This window comes from Bos taurus, chromosome 5, assembly GCF_002263795.3.
Source record: "Bos taurus isolate L1 Dominette 01449 registration number 42190680 breed Hereford chromosome 5, ARS-UCD2.0, whole genome shotgun sequence".
In the NCBI taxonomy this organism is placed as follows: domain Eukaryota; kingdom Metazoa; phylum Chordata; class Mammalia; order Artiodactyla; family Bovidae; genus Bos; species Bos taurus.
This window is the reverse complement of record NC_037332.1, coordinates 67,265,687-67,292,922: the sequence shown is the minus strand read 5'-3', so window position 1 is coordinate 67,292,922 and position 27,236 is coordinate 67,265,687. Positions and strand designations below refer to the sequence as shown.

General features: G+C 42.1%; 1 protein-coding gene across 2 annotated transcripts in view; it reads right to left on the bottom strand.

Annotated features, from left to right (window-relative positions):
• STAB2 (stabilin 2) overlaps window positions 1–19,857 on the bottom strand; it is a 172,172-nt gene extending 152,315 nt beyond the window's left edge. Inside the window, exons 1-3 of one of the 2 annotated variants that reach the window (XM_059886141.1) lie at window positions 19,571–19,857; window positions 15,344–15,477; window positions 12,547–12,662 (exon numbers count right to left, since the gene is read on the bottom strand). In XM_059886141.1, coding sequence (XP_059742124.1) covers window positions 12,547–12,662; window positions 15,344–15,477; window positions 19,571–19,648 — 328 coding nt within the window. In that variant the 5' untranslated portion in view covers window positions 19,649–19,857. The remainder of the gene's footprint in view (window positions 1–12,546; window positions 12,663–15,343; window positions 15,478–19,570) is intronic. The other variant, NM_001206679.2, reaches the window with a different exon arrangement.
• Window positions 19,858–27,236: the final 7,379 nt, after the last annotated feature.

Here is a 27,236-nt window from a genome sequence, read left to right as displayed (position 1 = left end):
AGATACTAGGAATGACTTTATGCCAAAAAACTTGACAATGTAGATGAGGTGAATAAATTCATTGTTCCAAACTACCAAAGATCTTCCCTGGGGGCTCAGGTGGTAAAGAATCTTCCTACAATTTGGGAGACCTGAGTTCAATCCCTGGAGAAGGAAATGGCCACCCACTCCAATATTCTTGCTTGGGAAGTCCTGTGCACAGAGGAGCCTGGCGGGCTACAGTCCATGGGGTTGCAAAGAGTCGGACACGACTGAGTGACTAACACACACACACACACACACACACACACACACACACACACACACCAGAGATCATTTAAGTGAAAATAGATAAACTGAATATCCTTGTATCTATTTAAGAAGTTTAATTGGAAGTTAAAATCCTCCCCACAAGGAAAACTCCACGCTGATGGATTCTAGGTGAATATTACCTCACACTTAAGGAAGAAATCTTATCAATTATAAAAAAACTCTTCTAAAAAGTTGAAGAAGAAAGAACACTTCCCAGTTCATTCTATACAAAGAGCATCATTACTCTGATTCCCAAACCTGACAAATACATCACAAGAAAACTACAGACCAACGTCCCTAATGAAGTGAAGTGAAGTCACTCAGTCATGTCCAACTCTTTGCGACCCCATGGATTGTAGCCTGCCAGGCTCCTCCGTCCGTGGGATTTTCCAGGCAAGAATACTGGAGTGGGTTGCCATTTCCTTCTCTGAGGGATCTTCCCAACCCAGGGATCGAACCCAGGTCTCCCGCATTGTAGGCAGATGCTTTTACCATCTGAGCCACCAGGGAAGCCCCCCATAGATGTAAATTCTTTAAAATCTAGAACAAATATTGAACATTAAAAAATTCTAAACAATATTATGCCCACTGAATCCAATGGTATAAAGAACATAACATGGTCAGTGCAGTAAGGTAAGAAAAAAAGACTCAAAATGGATACAGATTGGAAAAGAAATGAAAATTTTCTTGATTCTCAGACAATAAGATTTTCCACATAGAAAATTCAAAACAATCTCCAAAAATTCATTAGAACTAATACATGAATTTATAAGTTCTCAGGACACAGGACACATAAACAAAAATCAATTACATTTCTATAAACTAACACGAAACTGCTGATAACTGAAATAAAAGTATATAAGTAAACTTAACACCAAAGGCAAAACTCAGGTGTGAATACAACAAGAATTGTGCAAAATCTGTAAGATGAAATCTATAAAACACTGACAAAAATAATTTAAAAATCCCAGATACACTGTGGTTATGGATTAAAAGAGTCAATATTTTAGGTTGTCCCTAAAAACATCTATTTCTGCTTTATTGACTATGCCAAAGCCTTTGACTGTGTGGATCACAATAAACTGTGGAAAATTCTGAAAGAGATGGGAATACCAGACCACTTGACCTGCCTCTTGAGAAATTTGTATGCAGGTCAAGAAGCAACAGTTAGAACTGGACATGGAACAACAGACTGGTTCCAAATAGGAAAAGGAGTACGTCAAGGCTGTATATTGTCACCCTGCTTATTTAACTTATATGCAGAGTACATCATGAGAAATGCTGGACTGGAAGAAACACAAACTGGAATCAAGATTGCCGGGAGAAATATCAATAACCTCAGATATGCAGATGACACCACCCTTATGGCAGAAAGTGAAGAGGAACTCAAAAGCCTCCTGATGAAAGTGAAAGTGGAGAGTGAAAAAGTTGGCTTAAAGCTCAACATTCAGAAAATGAAGATCATGGCATCTGGTCCCATCACTTCATGGGAAATAGATGGGGAAACAGTGGAAACAGTGTCAGATTTTATATTTTTGGACTCCAAAATCACTGCAGATGGTGACTGCAGCCATGAAATTAAAAGATGCTTACTCCTTGGAAGGAAAGTTATGACCAACCTAGATAGCATATTCAAAAGCAGAGACATTACTTTGCCAATAAAGGTTTGTCTAGTCAAGGTTATGGTTTTTCCTGTGGTCATGTATGGATGTGAGAGTTGGACTGTGAAGAAGGCTGAGCGCTGAAGAATTGATGCTTTTGAACTGTGGTGTTTGAGAAGACTCTTGAGAGTCCCTTGGACTGCAAGGAGATCCAACCAGTCCATTCTGAAGGAGATCAACCCTGGGGTTTCTTTGGAAGGAATGATGCTAAAGCTGAAACTCCAGTACTTTGGCCACCTCATGCGAAGAGTTGACTCATTGGAAAAGACTCTGATGCTGGGCGGGATTGGGGGCAGGAGGAGAAGGGGACGACAGAGGATGAGATGGCTGGATGGCATCACTGACTCACTGGACGTGAGTCTGGGTGAACTCCGGGAGTTAGTGATGGACAGGGAGGCCTGGCATGCTGCGATTCATGGGGTCGCAAAGAGTCGGACACGACTGAGCGACTGAACTGAACTGAACTGATACTGATTTATAGAGTCACTGCAATTTTATTTAAAATCCTAGAAGGATTTTTTGGGTAGAAATTGATAAACTGATTCTTTATATGGAAAAGTAAAAGAACTAGAGTAACCAGGTTAATTTTGAAAATGACCAAATTTTGAAGATTTACACTACTTAATTTTAAGACTTACTATAAAGCTACAGTAATCATGATAGTGTGGTAAGGTAAAGGCATAAACACATAGATCAATGGAACAGAATAGAGTCCAGAAATAGATCCACATATTGATGATTAATTTATTTTATACAAGGGCCCAAAGGCAATGATGCTGGAATTATCAGATATTTGTATAAAAATAAATGAACTTTGATTCAGACCACGAGTCACATGCTAGAGTTAACTTGTAATGGATGATAGACCTAAAAGTAATGCCTAAAACTACAAAGCTTCTAGGAGGAAATATAGAAGAAAATCTCTGTGATATTAGGTTAGGCAAAGATTTCTAGATGTGATACAAAAAGCAATTTTTATGAAAGAAAAATTGAAATATTTGACATCACCAAAATTAAGAACTTTTGCTCCTCAAAAGGTACTGTTTGGAGAATGAAAAGACAACCCACAGACTTTGAGAAAACATTTATAAGTCATATACCAAATAAAAGACATATCTTAAATAGTTAAAGGACCCTAAGAACTCAGTAGTAAGAAAACAACCTGAATGATACATTAATAACAAATAAGCACATGAACCACAGAAATTAAAACAAGCTGCAATAAAATGCCTCTGATCAGACTGGCTGAGATTAAGAAAAAAAATCTGATTATACCAAGTGCTATCAAGGATACCAAACAATTTGAACTTTCACATGTGGTCGGTGGGAATGAAAAAATGATGCAGGCACTTTGGAAGAGTTTGGCAGTTCTTATAAAGTTAAAATACATTCAATATACAATCCAGGACTCCCACTTCTAAGTATTTACTCTCAAGTGAAATGAAAACTAATATTTACATTAAAACCTGTATGTGAATGTTCATAGCAGCTTTATCCTTAGTTGCACCAAATTGGAAACCCAAATGTCTTTCAGCTGGTGAATAGATGAACTGGGTAGATGATGGTGGACTATGAAACATTAGGAAAGAATGAACTGCTGATCTTGTAACATGGATGAATCTCAAATGCATGTGCTAAGTGAGAGAAACCAGACTCACAAAGGTACATACTGTATGATTCCAGTCATAGGAATCGCAAAGGCACCGTGACGGGCACAGAAAACAGATCAGTATTTGCCAGGGGTTGGGGGTTGAGGGAGAACTTGACTACAAAGAGTATTTTGGGGAGTGACCTAGCTGTTCTCTATCATGATTGTGGTCCTTGTTACATAACTGTTTAGGTTCATCAAAGTGTGTATAACTTTACATCAAAAAAGGAGAATTTTACTGTATGTAAATTATGACTTAAGCATAAATGAAAAATCCATTAGCAGATCATGTTCTTCAATGACAGGTTTGGAAAAAGTAGTCAATGTCCCCATAAACACACTTTACTTCCATGTAGACCTCAGGGGTGTCTACTTCCATAGTTTATACTCACTGGAAAGGAAAACAAATTAAGACACTAGAGTCAGAAACGGCTGTTTTTAAACACATGGTAAACAATTTCCTACCTTCAACCTTTAAATTTTTTCATTTGAATACTCCAGTGTAGTTGTAAAACTATCCATGTTCAGGAGGTGATTGTGCTTCTCTGAATGAATTGCTTATAATTACTTTAAATGGCTTAAATATTTTATAAGTCATTCATTTAATGAATCAGTTAAACCTTCACTAAGTGCCCTCAATTATCTTCAAAGCTGGTAACGTTTCCTCCATGTCCTCACCAGAAAGTGAAGATTTAGTGAGGACAGAAAAGGGCCTGTGTGCAGGGAGGGGCTGATAAGGCAACCTCGGTGCTTCAGGCTGATTTCTCAAGAGGTGCCCTGATGACTCCTTCTCTGAAATGAGCAGCCTGATCCATGCGGTGTCCACTGAGTGTCTGCCTATGGCAGGGCTAAGGGTGGGTCGCCTGCTGGCTGGAATTGGCTGTCTCCAGGAGTCTTCCTGAGCCTAAGCATCACATGTTCTTCAGGGGACATGAGGCTTTCTCTGTAGCATGTTCCTCATTCTGGCCAGCCATCTCAGCTGGGGGCTTGTGACCCACCAGGCTAAAGGGCAAAGTGATTGCTTACTGTTATGGACTGGATATCTGTGCTCCCCAGTTCATATGCTAATACCCTGACCTCCAACCTGATGACACTAGGAGGGGAGGCTTTGGGACATCAAGTTTAAATGAGATCATGAGGGTGGGAACCCCATGATGAGTCTAGAGCCCTTATAAGAGAAAGAGGGACCAGAGCTTTCTCTCTGCCATGTGAGGCCACAGAGAGAAGGCAGCTATCTGCAAGCCAGCAAGAAGACCCTCCCTGGGAACCAAAAACTGCTGGCATGATGAACTTGGACTTCCCAGCCCCTAGAACTATGAGAAATAAATGTCTGTTGTTATGGTATTCTGTTAAAGCAACTTCAGCAGGCCAACCCACTACTGTCCCCACATTTCTGAAGGGCAGGCCTTTGCTTTGACCTGAGGCATCAGGGTGACCCAGGGGGTCCACAGAAAGGCAGACACTGGTGGGAAGGAAAATAATAAACCCAAGGGATCACAAGCCGTATAAAAAATGAGATGCACAGAAATGTCCTAAGTGGGGAGGTAGTTATCAGCTCAACAATAGATGGAGAGAACTTGTTGAATACATATTATTGCTAAGCAGTTTGCATGTGTGGTTTCATTCTCAAAACAACTGTACAGGAAACTCTCATCCTTATCTTCCTTTCCAGGTTACAGATAACAAAACTGAGGCTCAGAGAGGTAAGTAACTTGCCCAAGATCACAGGTCTGGTAAGTGTTGGAGTTGCCATTGCAATCAGGCCCAACTCAAGATTTTGAGTCCTTAACACCAAGCCGGAGTATACAAGATCAGTAGCTTAGAATATAAAACTAAACCAAGACACACCTCCTGAACTAAAGAGGCCAGCCAGTGATCTGAGAACCACAGAAACAGAATTGGTAAGTAGCATATTCTGAATGCTTACTATCCGCCAGGCACATCCTAGGTTCTTTATGTGTACCAGCTCCCTTAGTCCTCAGCACCGCCTTTGGAGGTAGGCATAATACCACCAGGGCTTCCTAGGTGGCACTAGTGGTAAAGAACCAGCCTACCAATGCAGGAGACGTGAGAGTTCAATCCCTGAGTCTGAAAGATCCCCTGGAGAAGGGAATGGCAACCCATTCCAGTAATCTTGCCTGGATAATCTCATGGACAGAGAAGCCTGGCGGGCTATAGTCCATAGGGTCGCAAAAAGTCGGACACGACTGAAGCAACCTAGCACCCATGCATATTACCACTACCATCTCCATTTTACAGATGAGAAAACTGAGACCAAAGGATTCATTTACCAGATAAAATATAGGATGCCAGTTAAATTTCAATTGCAGATAAACAATGAATAATTTTTTAGAATAAGCATGTCCCAAATACTGTATGCCTATTTGCTGTTTATCTGCAACTGACTTAACTGGGTATCCTCTAGTGTTATTTGAGAAATCTGGCAACTGGGCAGGGAGGGTAAGTAACTAGCAAAGTCCCAGAAGGAGAATGTGGTAAAGGCAATTTAACTTCAGTGATTACAACATTTGTAAAGCCACACTGCCTCTTAGTGCCAGGTTGGAACTAGGGGGGACTCTGGTGTCAAGGAATCAGCTCCAGACAGGTGACAGGCTCCCAGCTAACAGTGGAAGCAAGTTTTCCAGGAGGAGGCTCATGGGGGACAGGCTGCTTTCCCAGCGGTTGACTTGGCAGCACAACCAGGTATTTGGGTAAGGAGACAGGAATGGGTTGTGGCTGGGGCTCTGCAGAAGATGGCCCTTGTTTCCTGTTCTGTTCTGCAGTTACTAGCTGGCTCTCCTTGGGCAAGCTGCAAAAGGCCTCAAAAGCCCCAAAGGACCAGGGTTCTCACCTGGACTCTCAGGTGTGTCTGTTTTCCCTCATCTATTTTTGCATCCCTGTCTCTCAATCTGTGAGCTCCTTGTGGGTAGAGACTGGGTTTATCATGTAGAAGACTATGAGCAGCATACAGCAAGGGCTCAAGAAATGCTTGAATTTTATAAGTTGGCCAACCCTGGAAGGAACTCTGGAAAAAAGCTAGCAGGAGTGTGAGAGTATGGAGAATCCTCATCTGTTGTCCTATGTCGAATGTTTTAACAATTTGTGAAAACAACTTGTTTGGTTTTAAAATCAAAATTTTAAAAGTGTACATTTCTTTTCTGCTTATCAAGTCATTTTCTATCACCTCAGGCCCCTTCTGTGGTGTTGGAGAAGACTCTTGAGAGTCCCTTGGACTGCAAGGAGATCCAACCAGTCCATTCTAAAAGAGATCAGTCCTGGGTGTTCATTGGAAGGACTGATGCTAAAGCTGAAACTCCAATACTTTGGCCACTTCATGTAAAGAGTTGACTCATTGGAAAAGACTCTGATGCTGGGAGGGATTGAGGGCAGAAGGAGAAGGGGATGACAAAGGACGAGATGGTTGGATGGCATCACCAACTTAATGGACGTGAGTTTCAGCAAGCTCCGGAGATGGTGAAGGACAGGGCAGCCTGGCGTGCTGCAATCCACGGGGTTGCAAAGAGGGACACGACTGAGCAACTGAACCAACAACAACAGGCCCTCATTAGGGAAAAAAAGTTGGTGAGACTTGACATTCTCAGCAACCACCCTTGAAAAAGCTCTTCTAGAATTTGTTCTCAAGGCATGTTTCTGAAACCTGCGGGAGAGCTCAGGCAGCTGATAAAGCTATTTTCGGTCATTATCACATTTCCCTTTGGTCAGCACTGCTCTGAGGGTCTCACATCGTGACTTTGCTCATGCAGGAGGCTTACCCCGACAAGGTGTCAGCAAATCATCAGACGTTCTGTTCTTTCAAAGGCAGATAATGAACTTCCTGGCCAGCAAGAGGCCAGGGACCTCCCTTTATCTCTCAAGGAACTCCAGAGGTGGCCACTTGTGTCACTGTCTTTGTTTCAAAGCCTGCTGCACAGTGCTAGACAGAGGCTATGTCCTGCTTCGTAAAAATGGTGAATATTCCACTGACAGCTCTAGCTGGATTTGTCTGCCTGGGAAACTGATATGAAACTAGCTTCCTTGTGCGAACTCAGTGTGAATTTGTCACTCACAGCCAAGAAGGACATGCCTCACAGAGTGCTTTCTAATCCACGTAGTCCATTATTTGCAACCCAGGCAGTGAATGGCAGGAAACATACAAGAGGAAAGGATAAGAAGTCTGAAGATACAGTGACATGAGGCAAAAAAATAAATGTGCCTAATTTGATGACATTGACTTCACAAAGCATCAAGGCCATTTCTAGATGAAATAATCAGATTGAAACAATTGAGTTTCTGTGTAACCCTGCACCCACATTGTTTTTCTGACGCTCTTGAGATTTTGAACAAATCTGCTAAAGTTCATAGTAGGATAAAAAAGAACTGGGATGTTCAAATTGAAACATCCATTTCCTCTGAAATAGAATATTGGTTGTTCAAATGTGATTAAGTTTCAAGGTTAAAAATGTTTTTGTGCTTATGGGAAGAGACTCCCATACACAGTTTTGATAAGGCTGTACAAGTTTTAATGAGGGAAAAGCAAGGTAAACCTGAGTAGAAACATCTTCCTGACATCAGGATGACATATTTTTTTCCCCCAGGGGAGAATTCCTGCCTTATTCCTAATTTTAGAAAATGAGCCAGTTTTTTCTTTGTGCTTTTCTGTGTTTTCTAAGTTTTCAGAGTTTATTATCGAATTATCTAATTTTGAATAAGGCACTATGAAAATAATTTTAAAAGTAACCCAGAGGTGTTGACTGTGAATGTCTTTGTCAGACGCATTGAGAAGGAAGTGGATTCCTCCCTTGCCTTGGAAAGAAGCCTGTTCCAGGGCTTGCACTTCCTCAAAAAGAAGGATGGACATATGTCAGTGGCTCTGAAATGGCCTTATCCTTTCAGCAATGTAAAGCAATAATCAAGATCTCACTTGTCATCACTGCAAAATGGGAGAGGTGAAATACACAGCCAAGTAGAGCATTTATCTCTTTCCTGAGTCAAAGGAAGGAAGCCTTTTGAGATGTTTGGTATGTTTGGAAGATGAAGATAAACGGGAGTGCCCTTCTGCCCCAACGAGACAACAGCAGAAAAATGTCCTGACCTTGGTTTCCACATTTTGCTTCTCCGGCCTTGAGACCTATCACAAGGAAAGGCCTGAACATTCAAGGAAATCTGTGACTCCTTCTATTGTAGGTGCAAGTATTGCCACAATTTTGGTATAGCCAGTGTGATGCATGAAACCCACCAGAGATTTTGAATCCTGTTGACTGTTTTATGAATGCCTCGTTGTTTCAAAGGAGCTCAGAGAAAGGGAGTCATTTTATCTGCCTTTCATGATCAGAGGTCTGTTTGACTCTGATTCTCTCATTTATTCATACATAAAATGTTTACACAAAGCTTTCTTTGTGTCATGAAAGAAAAGTGAAGTCACTCAGTCGTGTCCGACTCTTTGTGACCCCATGGACTGTAGCCTACCAGGCTCCTCTGTCCGTAGGATTTTCCAGGCAAGAGTACTGGAGTGGGTTGCCGTTTCCTTCTCCAGGAGATCTTCCCAACCCAGGGATTGAACCCAGGTCTCCTGCATTGTAGGCAGACACTTTACCGTCTAAGCCACCAGGGAACTCTATTAAGTAGTTTTGTCTATATTGATGTTTTAAAATCCCTCCTAGAGTTTTGTAAGGTAGGACTCTCTACCCTCATTTGATAGCTAAGGAGACTGTTGGAGAAGCAGCAAATCATTTGCCCAAATTAGTGATGAGGGGAATAGGTTCAAACCTCAAACTTCTGGTAGCGGGCCCTGGGTTCTTTTGCTCTCTGGGCTGTGGTCTGTTATTCACTAGACTGGATATGCTCACTTTCACTACTGCATCTGAGACAAAGCCTTTTCTCGTCTACTGTGTGTCTAATTAACTTAAGATCACATTAGTTTCTGTGGATTAGAAACAGAAAAGCAAATACAAAATTCAATTTTATGAGGATGATTCTGTGAACCGGATGTGACCATGACCCTATCTGGTGCTTAAAAGAAAGTTCATCTGGATGTCTGGGTTAATTGCTTCGTTCTGATGTGACCAACTCTTAGAACACAAGGTGCCAACATGTTAAGGTGAAACAGAGCAGAATGGTTAACAGAGAAGGGCCAGGGTACCCTAAACCCCGAGCTTCCCAGGGTAAGGAGCGTGATCCAGAAATTGACTGGGAGGGCTGAAGGGACCTACCAAACAGAAGAAAAATTAGAATGCTCAACACCACTAATTATCAGGAAAATGCACATCAAAACCACAATGACATGTCACCTCACACCTGGCACTATGGTTATCATCAAAAAGAACACAGCCAACAAATGTTGGAAGGATGTGGAGAAAAGGCAACCTTTGTACACTATTGGTGGGAATGTAAATTGGTATAGCCACTGTGGAAACCATTTTGGAGGTTCCTCAAAAAACTAAAATCAAAACTACCATAGTGAAGTAGCTCAGTAGTGTCTGACTCTTTGCGACTCCATGGACTGTAACCTGCCAGGCTCCTCCGTCCATGGGATTCTCCAGGCAAGAATACTGGAGTGGGTTGTCATTTCCTTCTCCAGGGGATCTGCCCGACCCAGGGATCAAACTCGGGTCTCCCACATTGAAGGTAGATTCTTTACTGTCTGAGCCACCGGGGAACTACCATATGATCCAACAATTCCATTCCTGGGTATATATTTGAAAGAGATACGCACCCCAATATTCATATCAGCATTATTTACAATTGCCAAGATAATATATTAAAGCAACCCAAGATTCCATCAACCGATGAATGGATAAAGAAGGTATGGTATATATAATGGAATATGACTCAGTCATAAAAAAAGAATTAAATTTTTCCATTAGCAACAACACGGATGAACTTGGAGGGTATTATGCTAAGTGAAATAAGTCAGAGAAAGACAAATACTGTATGTTTCTTATATTCGGGGTCTAAAATTATAACAAACTAGTCAGTATAAGCAACCTCACAGATATAGAGAATGAAGTAGTGGTTACCTGTGGGAGAGAAGGAAGGAAAAAGGGCAAATATTGAGGTAGGAGATGAAGAGGTACAAACCATTTGGTGCGAAATAAGCTACAAGGATATGCTGTACAACACAGGGAATATAGACAGTATTTTATAAGTGGAGTGTAAACTTAAAAAATTGTGAATCACTGTATTGTATACCTGTAACTTATATAATATTGTACAACAATTACAATTAATAAAACCATGGGAACAAATAAAAAATACTTGTAGAAAAAAAGAGAAATTAGAAATATACTGGGAAGTCCTTTTTTATTCTTTTAAGACAAATTCTGCTCCAGGCAGTGGGACAGAGTAGAAAGAGAGCAGACTTTGGTGACAGGCAGCCCTGAACTTGAATGTGCTTTATTTACTGACTCCAAAGAGAGAGGCAAGAGACAATCTTTAAATTGTATTTCTCATAGGAAGGATGGGGATAAGAAAGTATAACTTAAAGATTTGTTTTAAGAATTAAATCAGATTACATAGGCCGAGTACTTCTCTAGTACCTAATGTCAGCAGTATTGAGTAAATTGAAATTATTGTTCATTTAATCACTAGTTAAAAAAACAGGCAATGTTATGCATATAATATGGGCTCAACTATTTACAAGCAATATGGGGAGAAAAAGGAACAAGGAAATAAGCCAAAGTATTTATAGTTTTCTATGTGTGATAGAATACAAGTCACTACTTTTTCCTCTTTCTTTATATCTTTCTAAATTTTACAAGCTATGTACAATTTGCTCATGTTATTTTAATGAGAAAACACAAAGCAAAAGAGAACTAATCTCTCCCTTTAAGTAGATCCTTATGATGTTTTCATTACATTTTAGAAGATGGAAAATGAATGGTAAATTCATGAATAAAAATGCCTGATTTTTACTATCCTTCCCTCTCCAAAAGGGATCTCATGTAATTAGCATGTTGTTATCAGGGACTTAGTCACTGCTTGAGGGTCAACATCTTTAATCAAGATAGAAGTTCAGTTTCACGAGATGCCAGTCCAGGTTCGATGCATGATACTGGATGCTTGGGGCTAGTGCACTGGGACGACCCAGAGGGAGGGTATGAGGAGGGAGGAGGGAGGAGGGTTCAGGATGGGGAACACATGTATACCTGTGGTGGATTCATTTTGATATTTGGCAAAACTAATACAATTATGTAAAGTTTAAAAATAAAATAAAATTTAAAAAAAGTAAAAAAAAATTAAATAAATAAAAAAAATTGTACTATAAAAGAAGTTCAGTTTCAGCTGAGAAATGTTATGTTGGACCACAGGAGTTCAAACCATACCACTGACTCAGGTTTGGCCGGTGGTTTTTCTTACAGTGGAACCTGGTCATTACAGAGTTTGCTATTGCATCCTAAGACAAGTTTTTCAGAAGAGTTAATTATTATTTTGGTTGCTAAACAATAACTACAGTCTTTGAGATACTGTAATCAAATGTCTTCTTAAAGAAAATTGTATTGAGATCATACTAGTCCGGCATTCTTACTCCCTTTCTATGGCTGCTGCTGCTAAGTCGCTTCAGTCGTGTCTGTCTCTGTGCGACCCTGTAGACGGCAGCCCACCAGGCTCCTCCATCCCTGGGTTCTCCAGGCAAGAGTACTGGAGTGGGTTGCCATTTCCTTCTCCATTTCTATGGCTAGTAAAGTCTTTTATAAAAATGAATATCCTTTCAGTTGCCCCCTTTTCTGGCTTGTAAAGGAATTGTCTTAAAGAGAGATCCCTAAAGAGAAAAAAGCAGATATCAATATAAAAGCTGACAGGGCTGAAAAGGTTTTCCACATATGGATGGAAAAGGAACTTCTAGAAAAAGATGCTAACAGTCTCTTTTATCAGGCTTCCTTCCTCTTGATATCCTGTACAATGAGACATTGAGAAGCAAATATCAAAGAAATATGGCAGGCCACTTACCCATGCAGTCTGGGCCCCAATGGCCTGGGCAGCACTGAGGCTGGAGATAGTCCTTCCTACAGATATGGCGGCATCCGGGGAGAGAGAGGGAGTATGCTCTGACCTCAAAGGTGTACCTTGAAGGGAAACAGTGAGTGTTCACCCATGATTACAGCAACTCAGTGAACTCTGGGCAGTGAGGTTGCCATAGGTTTTTATTCAGGTCTTTACACTTGCCTATATTTTAAAATATGTAGATTGAACACATTTTGCTTCCTAGGTAAAATAAAGCTTGATCGTGATTCATCTTTAATGTAAGAGCTGGATGAAAAAAATCAGGGAAGGATGAAATAAGGGTGAAATATCTAAACTGTTAGAAATAAAGTTAATTGATGAAAGAAATAATATTAGGTTCTAGGCATATGTTAGATGTAGACTAGTCAGATTTGTCTCTGACTGTGCTGGCAGCCAGTAAAAGAAGGGAAAGTTCAAGCGTTATGTGATGCACAGTATCTGTGGTTTCAAAATAAACTGATCATTTAGGACTTGTAAATTTTTTGCAGATGCTATAGATGGAAAATTTCTGTGAGAGGTATTCTAAGGTGAAAAGTGAAAGTGAAAGGAAAGTCTCTCAGTCGTGCCCGACCCTCAGCAACCCCAGGGACTGAAGCCTACCCAGCTCCTCCGTCCATGGGATTTTCCAGGCAAGAGTACTGGAGTGGGGTGCCATTGTGGTAGGGAGCAATATTTGCCATGGTTTCCTTGAGAGAGAATCATGAGTTCCTTAGAACAGTTTTTGTACCAGCTGAGGATCAGATATACTACAGAGGTTAAACATTTGTCTATTTACAGAGATCTTTGCATGGATGGCTTATTCCAGGACATGACTGCAGTGTATCTAGAGCATTCTTCCTGTCATTTCTTTTCATTGGGCCATTAAGAATAGTGTGATGCTGAGTTCAAGGCTGTATCCCTAAACCAGTTCCTGGAACATTGCTGATTAACTGCAGAGCTACTGGCTTTGTGGGCACTCAAGTTGGAGATAGAGTTGATTATTTCTTTGAAAGGCTGAACATACTGGCATGGACATTTCTTCACAAAGAAGGGGAAATGGAGAGCACAAAAGAAAATGAAATGTCCCCTCAAGAACCAGGCATGGCATAGAAAACAAACTTATGGTTACCAAAGGGGAAAGTGGGGGGGGGGGAGTAAATTAGGAGGGATTAACAGATATGCACAATTATATATACAAGAGATCAACAATAAGGACCTACTGTATAGCACAGGGAACTATATTCGGTATCTTGTCATAAACCATAAAGAAAAAGAATACATGTATATAACTGAATCACTTTGCAGTCTACATGAAATTAACACTGTAGATCAGCTATATTTCAATTAAAATTTTATATTAAAAAAACCAGCCTTGGATTTGTTTCAGCATAAATGAGTGACATGTCAAAGTCCCCAGTTCTAAAATAGACAGCGTGAGTGCAATAATCATATTCTTTGTGTTTGTGGGAAGGGGAAGAAGTGGGGGCGGGGACACATAACCCAGTGCCCACTTTGGTCGTGAAGAGTACAGTATAAAGAATATTCTAAGTCCCCCTATAATTTTAACTTTGAGCCCCAAATCTTTCTGATGTACTTTCTCAGAGAATCTGGTTGCAAATGTGTGCCCGCTTTAGTAACTGAGTGGTCAACTGCTGCACATCCTTGCTAATACCAGGCCAGTTAATGCTGGGAAACTTCTATTAAAAATGATGACTTGGGGTTTTAGAATATAGTACCGTTAACTGCATTAGGGCTTCCCAGGTGGCACTAGTGGTAAGGAGCCTGCCTGCCAATGCAAAAGACTTTAGAGATTTGGGTTTGATCGCTGGGTTGGGAAGATCCCCAAAGGAGGGCATGACAACCCACTCCAGTATTCTTGCCTGGAGAATCGCATGGACAGAGGAGCCTGGTGGGCTACAGTCTATGGGCTCAGAGAAAGTCGGACATGACTAAAGTGACTTAGCATGTAATGATGCACAGCTGTATTAAGCAAACATGAATTTAAAATAGTGTAATATAACAGAGTTAATTGTTTCATTTTATACAAAAATTTTCCAGTCCCTCACCCCTGAATTAAAAGCAAACTCGTTGAATAGTTTAATTTTTAAATTAGGAGACTGAGTAAATTAAAACTTGTGTTTGCATTTGAGCTGCCTGGCTGCATTCATGAGCTGGTGGGCAGAAATGCTTGTTATCATTTGTAAGGATTAAATTTGAATTATGAGAGTTTTAAGGTCAAAAAGAGGTCTTCAAGAATGCAACACTCACCTAAAATGCAACAAATCTGTCTCCCTTCTCTGGGTTCTATAGTATCAGGGCGCAAAGCTGGTTAGTAAGATGACTATCAGACCCAAAGCCTTTTAAAATTGTATTTTTAAAAATTAATTTTTACTGGAGTATAGTTGCTTTACAATGTTGTATTAGTTTCAAAGGAAGACCCAAGGTTTTTAACATGCTCTGACTAGAACTCTTTCCAGAGGAAACAAACCCCAGATGTTCAAAATAAAGAAGGGCAAGATGAGAGAAGAATATTTCTGTGCAACACAATGTAGTCAATTTTGTATGAAAATGTGAATCGTAATATAATTTTTAGACTCACAACTCACAACTCAAAGTTGCTGAAGTTTGGGCTCAATGTAACCTTAGAACAAGAAAAAATCATGGAAATGCTTTGTAGTTTTAAGTCGGGAAGTTTCCATTTGGATTCACAATCCCTTAATTTCCAAGACTCCAGCACACATATACAGTATCTCATGATGAGTACCTGCAATCTCTGATCCCCGGAGTGCCATTGGTAATCTTGGTGTAACCATCTGGGCACTTCATTCCAAAGTTGACTGAGCAGGACTGGCACTCAGTTCTAATTGTAAGGAGAGACTTCTTATCACATCTTTTTCCCTGTGAAAACAAAAAAGAAAAAAAAAAATCAAATCCCACTAGCAGAGCCTGGATTGGCCAATCTCCTCCATTAGCTTCATGTAAACGAAGTGACAGGAATGGCAATGAGGTTGACAGGTGATGACTGGCCAGTCTTTCCATCTGAAAGGAGTGTTGGGATCAACAGGGATCAGTGTCTGCCATGGGAAGCTGCTGCTGGTACCATGCCTTTGCCATCATGGATCTCAAGTCTGGAGTCTGGCAAAATAGGGCAATGTCACTATTTACATATATTCAAACGGGAAACTGAAAGTATACCACAGGGTACACTTTTCAAATGGGAAATTGTAAGCGGGTTCTTCAAGGTTAATCGTTCATTGATCGACAGGTCTCAAGAATATTCTTTCAGCATCGATTCCATAGGCATAATGTGGTACAGGTGCTAAATGAAGCATACAGTTCCTGCTCCAAAGACGTTTACAATCTCATTACGATCCAGCTAGGAAGTGGGCTCCACGAGCGTGGTGATGATTTTCTATACTGTCCTCTGCTGTACTCTGAACACGTGGACCAGTGTCTAGTACACAGTAGAGTTTAGTAATGATTTGTTGATTGAATGAATGACTGTGGAAAAATTTGGCAACAGCAGGTGGCAGAGAATTCACTGCTAAAGTGAATGATGCAGACACACTTTGGCCTTGTCTTCAGGGTCCCTCATCCATGATTCTGGTACTGATCTTCCATGGATTTCCCCCTCTTTCTCAAGTTTCCTTCATCTCCCTATCAAACTTAAGCAGCAGTTTTGTACAATGAAAAAAGACTGAACTTGGGACTCAAAAGACCTAAGATTGGAATCAAGCTCTGTATCTTGCTAAGTATATAGTCTCAAATGAATTCCTTATTCTTTGCCATCATCTGTAAAGGGGGGATATTGATAACCACTCTACAGGTTATTGAGACTGAGTGGTATAACACGTGCAAATCACCTGGCCCAGTATCTGGAATGTCACAGACCATAAACGTCAGTTCCTGTGATGCTTCTCTGTTTTTTTTTTTTTTGGCCACATCATATAGCATTCAATGATATTAGTTCTCTGATCAGGGTCTGAACCCATGCTTCCTGCACTGGAGGCTTCCCAGGTAGCACAGTTCAGTGGTAAAGAATACACCTGACAATATGGGAGATATGGGTTCAGTCCCTAGATCAGGAAGATCCCCTGGAGGAGGGCATGGCAACCCACTCCAGTGATCTTGCCTGGAAAATTCCATGGACAGAGAAGCCTGGCAGGCTACAGTCCATGGGGTCGCAGAAAGTTAGGCATGACTGAGCAGGCACACCTGCACACAAACGCAGTCTTAACCACTAGACCACCAGGGAAGTCCTGCTGCTCTCTGTTCTTACCTCTGTGTTTGGCCTGTTGCCTGTACTGATCAGAGTGTTCTTTCCTCTTCCCTTGGTGACCCAAACTTTGTCTCCTTTAATACCCTGTGTCACCATGTCCACAAAACCACACTCATCTTTCTTCTCTCAACTCCTCCTCTCCCTATGGCTGGTCAGTGAAGAATGTTTTGTGGTCTCTCCATTAGAAAGACCCTTGCAGGAGAGGACCACTTTCTCCTATTTCTTTGTCATCCCTTGGGTCTGGCACTAGGCTAGGGGTGGTGGGAACATCATAGCTATTTCTAAATTCACTGAAATATGTAAGGGCTGCATAAGAAGAAAGCTTACATTTACAGGGAAATTTATGGTCATGCAAGCTTCCAAAGACACCATCTTATTTGATCTCGACCACTGTAGAGGTAAGTAGAGGAAGTATCATTATCCTCACTTTAGCAGGGGGAAAACTGAGGTAGGGGAGGTTTAGTGACTCAGCCAAGGTCACACTGTCAGTGATTTTGATTCCTTGATCAGCCATTGCTCTTCCCTACACACTATAGTGTCATATGGAAAACAAACATCTGTTTTTACTGGAAGGTTTCATCTGGTGATCATTATGAACCAAAATAGCACTGGAATGTTCTTTGTGGACAAATAAAAGCCACTTTTAGATATGGCTTGAATTCTTTCCCTTTAATGGTTAGGGCGCATCTACATTTTTTAAACAGGATTTTCTTTACATTAGGGTTTACCATTTAGATAAGTATATGGGGTGACATTACTTTGTCTTTTCTATCTTAGCAAGCCAGAATTAATACTGTCTTTTCAAGAAATCCCTTGACCTTCAAATGATTCTTTTCAAGTGGAAAGGCTCATTATTTCTCTCATATGGTCCTATCTGAAGAGTAAACTCAGCTACTGTTGTTTGTGGAGCAATGTCATGGGAGAAACTGAAGCTTAGAGGGACTAAGTAACACACTCAGAGTTCAACAGTTAGTAAGCCATGGAGCATAGAGAGTGAAAAAGGAGTGAAAGTGTGAGTCACTCAGTCACTCTTTGTGACCTCATGGACTGTAGTCCACCAGGTTCCTCTGTCCATGAAATTCTCCAGGAAAGAAAACTGGAGTTGGTTGCCATGCCCTTCTCCAGGGGATCTTCCTGACCCAGGGATTGAACCCGGGTCTCCTGCATTGCAAGCAGATTCTTTACCATCTGAATCACTACAGAAGTCCAGTCACTGGTCCTCAAATAGCTGTTAGTTCAATCTTGATTCAACAAGAAAGCCCCAGCTCAATCTTGCCCCTATCTAATCTCAGAGCTGGAGCACTTAACCCATATGCTGTCTTCCAACATTTTAGTGAAAAACGTTATCAGAGTATAGTCAACTGGAGTAAAATTGGTATTGATAAAGTTTGCCTGGCACGGGGAGGAACAATGGGGATGTTGGGATTAGCAGGGGCAAACTATTATCTGTGGGATGGTACACAACAAGGCCCCACTGTGTAACACAGTGAACTATACAACATCCCATGACAAACCATAATGAAAAAATATGAAAAAAATAGATATGTATAGCTGAGTCATTTTGCTGTACAGAAGAAATTAACACATCATGGTAAATCAGTTATACTTCAATAAAATAAAATAAAAAATTGCCTGTCACAAAACAGACTCACAGACATAGAGAACAGAATTGTAGTTGATAAGGGGGTGGGGGGGATATGGGAGGGGTGTATTGGGAATTTTGGATCAGCAGATGTAAACCAGTATACAGAGAATGGATAAACTACAATGTCTTATTGCATGGCACAGGATATGCTCAATATCCTGTGATAAACCATCATGGAAAAGAATATGAAAAAAGACTGTATGTATGTGTATATATATATCTATATATCTATATCTATATCTATATATATGTATGTAAAGAAATTGCCTGGCACAGATGCAGAGTCATGCTTATGTTTTATTAGTCATAAAGCAGAAATCCTAACTTGTGAAATGCATTTTAAATAAGTCACTTAGATCATCTCTCACATACACTCCTATATTTTTTTGGCTGCACAGCTTATGTTATCTTAAGTTTCCTGACCAGAGATCAAACCAATGGCCCCTAAGTGCTAACTTCTGGACTGCCAGGGAGGTCCCTCACATACCCTCCTCTAGCCTAGACTTGCGGCAGAGCTGGTTCTGAACCTGCTGTATGATGACAACTCATGTGAATCTGCTGGACAGGCAGGCGTGCTGGTGTCCTTCATCAGGCCATTGATTCCACTACCCTGGGTCCTTTGACTACAACTCATGGTAGGTAGATGGATGGATTCCCGGCATTTTGGTGACCTTGTGTTTCTCAATCAGTTATGACCTGACCTGGAATTCCCCAGAGCTCCTCTCTACTCATCTCTCTACAGTCATTGTTATTTTCAACATTCAGAATGATGTAATGGGAGGGATTCATTAAAACAAACAGAAAAGACAGCAAAATCCACAATGGAGAGAGGAATGTTAGGACTAAAATCAGAGATCCCAGTGATCACATTTTAGCACAGAATAGAACCAACTGGGTTAGTACCCCTTCAGACAGATGGATCCTTGTTAGCATCCTATTCACCATAAGCTTTTTATTTTGTGAAGCCCAGAGAGTACGCTTTACTCATGACCACATAGGAAAGGAAAAGGTTTCAAACACAACCGTGAAGGTAAACAAACTTTTAAAAAACATAAGTTTCATCTTACCTGTTCTGCAGTTTCGGACAGGAAGCAGAGATTTTGTACCACCAATCCAAGAAAGAAAAGTATTACACTTTGTAGCATGGTGAGGAAATATTCGCTGCTTCTCCGCGTCAGGCACCTGTCAGGACTGTGTAGCTACTTAAATTTAGCTTGATTAACGCCCAGTGAATTCCTTCTCATTTCAGTGTTTGCTTTTAAATCTTTTCCTCTCCTTTTTTTCCTGGATTGTAACAGATGATATGTGAGAGCTGCCTCTAGACAGGAAAAATGGCCAATCTAGGGGTCGTGGTGAAATCGGCCACTCTCAACTGTATACATGTCCTGGCTCAATGACAGGATATCCTGAAGGGGCCGAGGCAGAGACATGATCCGGAATTTTTGTGCCTTGTGAAACTCCCAAGAAAAAGCTCCTGCCTCCCACTGCTCTGCCCATCCTCCTCTGGTCCTGCCTCCTGCTGACCTCAGGCCCTGCCAACATGAACACAACCACACCATGGAAAACTGCAAGCCTCTGTCTCTGAATGCAAAGTTCCGAGCTTGTCATCAGGCAGTATATATGGGGGTACCCATAAATGGGCACAGTTCCAGGTGTGGAGGGGATGTGGCAGAAGGCTGGTCCTTGACTTAGGTGATGGTGGTGGAAAACTCTATCACAAAGAAATGTCTCTTTTAAGATGCCATTGGTTGAGTTTTTGACTCATCCTTTGGCCTCTTCCAAGTCACTTTAGCAGCAAATAACTGAGTCTACAGGTCTCATCTTATGCTTCAAGGCCCAAGTCTAATGTCACCTCTTCCAGGAAGGCTTCTGTCCTGCTCCTCTATTATTCATCTTGGAGGCCCTCCCAGCATTTTGCACATCATTCTACAAAAGCCCAGTCACCTCCATCCACAATTCACTGTATGTCTGTCTCCGATGACCAATTATTAATTTCTTGAGGAGCAGGCCTAGCCTTTAACTTTTGTAACTCCAGCAGCATAGAGCAGAGATCTGTATTTGAAAATAAGAAAAACAACTATAGCCAACATTTGTTGAAGACTTACTATTTACTACTCACTCTGCTAGACTTCTCCATGGATTAACCCATTTAATCCTCACAATTCTTGGTGAAATAGAATTGTTCTCCCCATTTTACAGATGAGGTAACTGAGGCAGAGAGGTTAGGCAACAACTTTTCCAAGGTCACACAGCAAGTAGGTGAGGATCTAGTTTTCAAACTGGGTGACTCCAGAGCTAGTACTATTAACCACTATCCTCTATTTCCTAAAAATATACTTAACACATAAATAGCAGGTGGTGCTCCAGTCTCATTGACATGATGGAAAAATGTCAGACCTAGCACCACAAAGGATAAAGTCTGGGCTAATCAACTCTTGAGAGTTCCCTGGACAGCAAGGAGATCAAACTAGTCAATCCTAAAGGAAATCAACCCTGAATATTCATTGGAAGGACTGAAGCTGAAGCCCCAATACTTTGGCCACCTGACGGGAAAGTTGACTCATTGGGAAAGATCTTAATCCTGGGAGGGATTGAGGGCAGGAGGAGAAAGGGGCAACAGTGAATGAGATGGCTGGATAGTATCACTGACTCAGTGGATATGAGTTTGAGCAAACTCTGGGTGTTAATGAAGGACAGGGAAGCCTGGAATGCTGCAGTCCATGGGGTCGTAAAGAGCTGGACATGACTGAGTGACTGAAAAACAACAATTACCAAAACAGGCTTAGGGTATATCTCATGACACTGAGTTAATTGGGAGACTCACAGTTAAAGACTAGTTTTGGTTAAATAATCCTAACTGTACAAAATCTTTCCCTCTGGATGTTTGAAACAACATTACATTATATTGATCAGTAATCCAAGAAACTTCTGGTACAGATAAGCCCTTCAGAGGCTAACCCAGAGGTCTGAATGAGAAGACACCAGATGAGGAAGTCCTCACAATCCTTTGGTTCAGTGTATTTCAACCTCATTTAGAATCTACAAAGCTTTGTAGATGATTCCACTTGCATGGGCGACAGCTGCTTAACAATCGACTCTTATTGTGTAAAGTCAATGAAATTGAGATTAACCTGTTAACAGAGCTATGTTACCTTAACTAATACTTGAGGGGAAGAAGTTGAAAGTATTTTTTTCTGATTCTTTTCTCTCTGAAGAACATGGATTAGTGTCTGTGCCTAGGAATGGGTTGGATTTCTGTGTGTGTGTGGGGGGAGGGGGAATGAACCCATATTTGCATTTCCTGAATGGTTGTGGATGAAGAAGGCGATGTCACCCCACTCCAGTACTCTTGTCTGGAAAATCCCATGGATGGAGGAGCCTGGTAGGCTGCAGCCCATGGCGTCGCAAAGAGTTGGACATGACTGAGCAACTTCCCTTTCACTTTTCACTTTCATGCACTGGGGAAGGAAATGGCAACCCACTCCAGTGTTCTTGCCTGGAGAATCCCAGGGACGGGGGAGCCTTGTGGGCTGCCGTCCATGGGGTCACACAGAGTCAGACACTACTGAAGCGACAGCAGCAGCAGCAGCAAATGGTTGTGGAAGATGCTTCAGGGGGTAATGGAGAAGAATTCTATTAGATAATTTGGAACACCCTGCCTCTGCTGTACCTTTCTTATGGATTGACCATGCTCATTAGCTCCTTCAAGTTTTTGAGAAATCTTTCAGTAAAACATAAAGTAATAAAACCAAAGAGTTTCACTTTGCTGAAAGCAGTATTTTCTAAAAGTTTTAGATCAAGAGAGTTTTCTCTCTTTGCACACTAACCTTCACACCTCCAGGTCTACATTCTATTACATTTTTTTTTTTTTAAGGGAGATACTATCCTAGACTTTAGCAGGTTGAATATGCTATCTTTAAATACTTCAACATTAGGGTTTAGAAATTAGCTTGCCAGTGGCCATGGGGATTCCGCAGTCCAGGACCTGTTCACATACTTTATTAATTGCATCAGAAACATTTCTAAATACCTGGCTTTGTTTAGCAGTTGAATAGGTTTATTAATTTTATTTCTGTTAGGCTCATTTGATTGCTGTGAAAAAAGATTCTTCAAGTTATTTCAAATCTCTACCACTGCCTCTGCAATACACATGCAATGAATAAGTGGTTAAAATGGTGCAGTGTTCAACCATTCTTAGTATTATTGTATTATTAAAATCTGCTGATGTCATAGATGACTGCTACACAAATCTCTACCCCTAGGTGAGGTGCTCAGCCATTTTTAATATTACTGTATTATTAAAATCAGCTGATGTCATAGATGACTTCTACACACGTCTCTACCCTTAGCCCAGCAGAGCTGCGAGGTGGCTCTGAATTTCCTCTGTCTTGTGTTGACCCAGTTCTGCTGACCTCTGTGTGCCTCATGGGGTGGGATGTCATTTTCATTATAGTGGACCCTGTTCCTTTTTGCTGATTGTTATAAATTGTCTCTAGCCATCACAGTTGTTTTCAGACAAGGATTTTTAATCAACAGTACTTCACAGGCAGTTTGTTCCCTCCAGTATCCGCTACTGTGATGTTGGCAGCTATTTAAGGCCTGGGAATGGCTTTCTTCTGTTCTCTCCTGCTTCCTCCTCATGTCCGCCTCGACTGGCACTCACCTCCTTACCAGCACCCCCACCCCCACCCCGCTCCCTGTGATCTGCCCTCAATGGTGACAACATGAGGGGTGATCATTTCCTTGTGAGAGAGAGGGTTAATTTCCTGATTGGAATCTGGAGACTGTTCCATATTGGAAAAGGCAACAGAGGGGCGGGGACACTTCCTGGGTTACACTGTGAAGTATCCCCTATGGCTGTAGGATTCTGAATTGTTAGTGCTCCTTTCTCTACATCACGCCAGTTATTGAGATTTTAGTCCCTGGTCACTTTGACCAGGTTTCTCTGGTAGCTCAGAGATAAAGAATCTGCCTGCACTGCAACAGTCTTGGGTTCAATCCCTGGGTGGGGAAGATCTCCAGGAGAAGGGAATGGCAACCCACTCCAGTTTTCTTGCCTGAAGACTCCCATGGACAGAGGAGCCTGGCAGACTATAGTCGATGGGGTCACAAAGAGTTGGACGTGACTTAGTGGCTAATGGCTTCCTGGGTAGTTCAAATGATAAAAAAATCTGCCTGCAATGAGGGAGACCTGGATTCGATTCCTGAGTCGGGATGATCCCCTGGAGAAGGGCATGGCAGCCCACTCCAGTATTCTTGTCTGGAGAATTCCATGGACAGAGGAGCCTGGTGGGCTCCAGTCCATGGGGCTGGAAAGAGTTGGACATGACTGAGTGACTACGGGTCAAGGCAGTAGGAGTCTTGTGAATGAGTGAGTGAAGTCGCTCAGTCATGTCCGACTCTTTCCAGCCCCATGGACTGTAGCCTGCCAGGCTCCTCTGTCCATGGGACTTTCAGGCAAGAATACTGGAGTGGGTTGCCATTTCCTTCTCCAGGGGATCTTCCCCACCCAGGGATAGAACCTGGGTCTCCCACATTGCAGGCAGACTCCCTACTGTCTAAGAACTAACTTCCCTGGTGGCTAACACTAGTGACTAAACCACCACCACTTCAACTAATAAAATGTTTCACATGTGCTTTGAGCAGCCTTCCAAGAAGGGAGAATCATCATCCTCACCATGACCATCACAAACACACACAAAAACTTTTACACATGCCAGGCACTCAATTTTTAACTCACTTGGGCTTCCCAGGTGGTGCTAGTGGTAAAGAATCCCCCTGTCAATGCAGGAGATGCAGGTTTGATCCCTTGATCAGGAAAACCCCCTGGACAAGGGCATGGCAACCCATTCCAATATTCTTGCCTGGAGACTCCCATGGCCAGAGGAGCCTGGTGGGCTACAGTTCATGGGGTCACAAAGAGTCGGACACAATGGAAGTGACTTAACACACATGCACATCCCCCTTTTGCAGATGAGACTGAGGCAGACAGAGGTTAACTCACTTGTCCAAGGTCACAAGACTATGACTGATGGAGAGGGAGACGAATGAAGGCAGTGTGAAGCCCCAGGTAGATGCTGAGCCATCATCCACAGGTCCTGCTTTGGATCTTGAATCTTGAACAAGGTGCTTCTGGACTTGCATGAAGCGGCCAACAGAGTTAGAGCTGATGCTTCCGAAGCAGAAAAAACCTAATCATTTATTGGGAAATCAACTGTATCTTTTGCTTTGCAGGGGAATAAAAAAGGCCAGAAATTGAGATGTAAGGTGAGTTTTCTGGTCAAGATTTATTTTTCATTCTCTCTGCAGTTTTTGCTAGACTGAGGAAGAAAAAGAACTCAGAACGGTGGCTACCTGTTGGTCTCTCTTGAGCAGCTATCTAGAAAACGGAAAAAGTTGCTTTACGTAGCTTCAATATCTCCAAGAACTCCTAGAATTTTTCCAAATGAAAATGGTGCTTTGGGAAATAAAAATGTAGAAACGGGAAAACAAGACTACATCCCTGAAACCTTTCAGCATGAGAAACTGGTACTGAATCATGTTTGTTAGCCAAAACGCTGGTGCTGAGGTTTTTCAGCAAACAGGAGGGTTTATTCAAAAGGGTGGCTAAAGAGGAAACTGGAGAAGAAATCCCAAATCTGCATTCCCAAAGGCAACAGGCCAGGGTTATTTATGGGATAATGAATAACGAAGTAGGGCGGTCCAAGGCATAGAGAGCACGGGGAGAGGTGATTGGAAGGTGTGGTAATCGACATTCAGGTCAGGTGTAACTGCTGCTGCTGCTGCTAAGTCGCTTCAGTTGTGTCCGACTCTGTGCGACCCCATAGACGGCAGCCCATCAGGCTCCCCCGTCCCTGGGATTCTCCAGGCAAGAACACTGGAGTGGGTTGCCATTTCCTTCTCCAATGCATGAAAGTGAAAAGTGAAAGTGAAATCGCTCAGTCGTGTCCGACCTTAGCGACCCCATGAACTGCAGCCCACCAGGCTCCTAGGTTACTGCTATCTGCAAGTTCAAAAGGTCATAGGCAGACCCGCGCATGCCCAGTTGGCTGATGGGTGGTCCAAACTGGTCTTGCTGCTGCTGCTGCTAAGTCGCTTCAGTCGTGTCCAACTCTGTGCGACCCACAGACGTCAGCCCACCAGGCTTCCCGTCTCTGGGATTCTCCAGGCAAGAACACTGGAGTGGGTTGCCATTTCCTTCTCCAATGCATGAAAGTGAAAAGTGAAAGTGAAGTTGCTCAGTCGTGTCCGACTCTAGCGACCCCATGGACTGCAGCCTACCAGGCTCCTCCGTCCATGGGATTCTCCAGGCAAAAGTACTGGAGTGGGGTGCCATTGCCTTCTCCAAACTGGTCGTAACCAGCTCAATTAGAACTGGATGCTCCAGTACTCTTGCCTGGAGGATCCCATGGACAGGGGAGCCTGGTAGGCTGCAGTCCATGGGGTGGCTAAGAGTTGGATACGACTGAGCGTCTTCACTTTCACTTTTCACTTTCATGCATTGGAGAAGGAAATGGCAACCCACTCCAGCGTTCTTGCCTGGAGAATGCCAGGGACGGGGAAGCCTGGTGGGCTGCTGTCTATGGGGTCGCACAGAGTTGGACACGACTGAAGCGACTTAGCAGCAGCAGCAGCTGCCCATGACTTCAAGTTGCTGGAAAACAATCTGGCAGATATCTTACTCTCTAGACATAAGCTCCTTGGAGGACTTGTGAGTTTTGTAACAACAATGAAAACGATCTTGATTAGTGAAGGCAGATGACAGGTGAAATGGGTTTAACCCATGATTTCAAAATCAGGGAGAACTCTCCGGAAACGCCGCTCATCCCTACTCAGACCCTTCCAAGCCTAACATGAACGCTGATGAATTTAAATTTTGGCCAAGGTGGAACAAACAGAACGAACAAAACAGACTTTCAAAATCGCAGTTTGTAATTTTAAGCAGTATTAAATGTAGTCTCCCAGGAGAAGAGAGAACTAGCTTGTGCCATAGCTTGAGGATTTTATGCCGAGCAGGCATTTTCAGTGGAATTCATTTTTTTTAATAGAAATAGCTTGCTGATGATTATCCTGGATATTCTTCCTGTGTACTCATTGGGTAGAATTCTTGGCATCTGAAATATCTTGGCCGGAGCATAAAATCTTTTCTTCTCTCCTTCACATCTTATTCAGTTCATTTCAGTCGCTCAGTTGTGTCCAACTCTGCGACCCCATGGACTGCTACACGCTAGGCCTCCCTGTTCATCACTAACTCCTGGAGTTTACTCAAATTCATGTCCATTGAGTCAGTGATGCCATCCAACCATCTTATCCTCTGTTGTTCCCTTCTCCTCCTACCTTCAATCTTTCCCAGCATCAGGGTCTTTTCAAATGAGTCAGTTCTTTGCATCAGGTGGCCAAAGTATTGGAGTTTCAGCTTCAGCATCAGTCCTTCCAATGAATATTCAAGACTGATTTCCTTTAGGATGGACTGGTTGGATCTCCTTGCTGTCCAAGGACTCTCAAGAATCTTCTCCAACACCACAGTTCAAAAGCATTGAATTCAGTGCTCAGCTTTCTTTATAGTCCAACTCTCACATCCATACATGACTACTGGAAAAACCATAGCTTTGACTAGAGGGAACTTTGTTGTCAAAGTAATGTCTCAGCTTTATCTTATGGTAACATTGAAACAGTTCAACAGCTATTTATATTCCAGATATAGAAAATACTAAAAAGAAACCCACTTTCTTT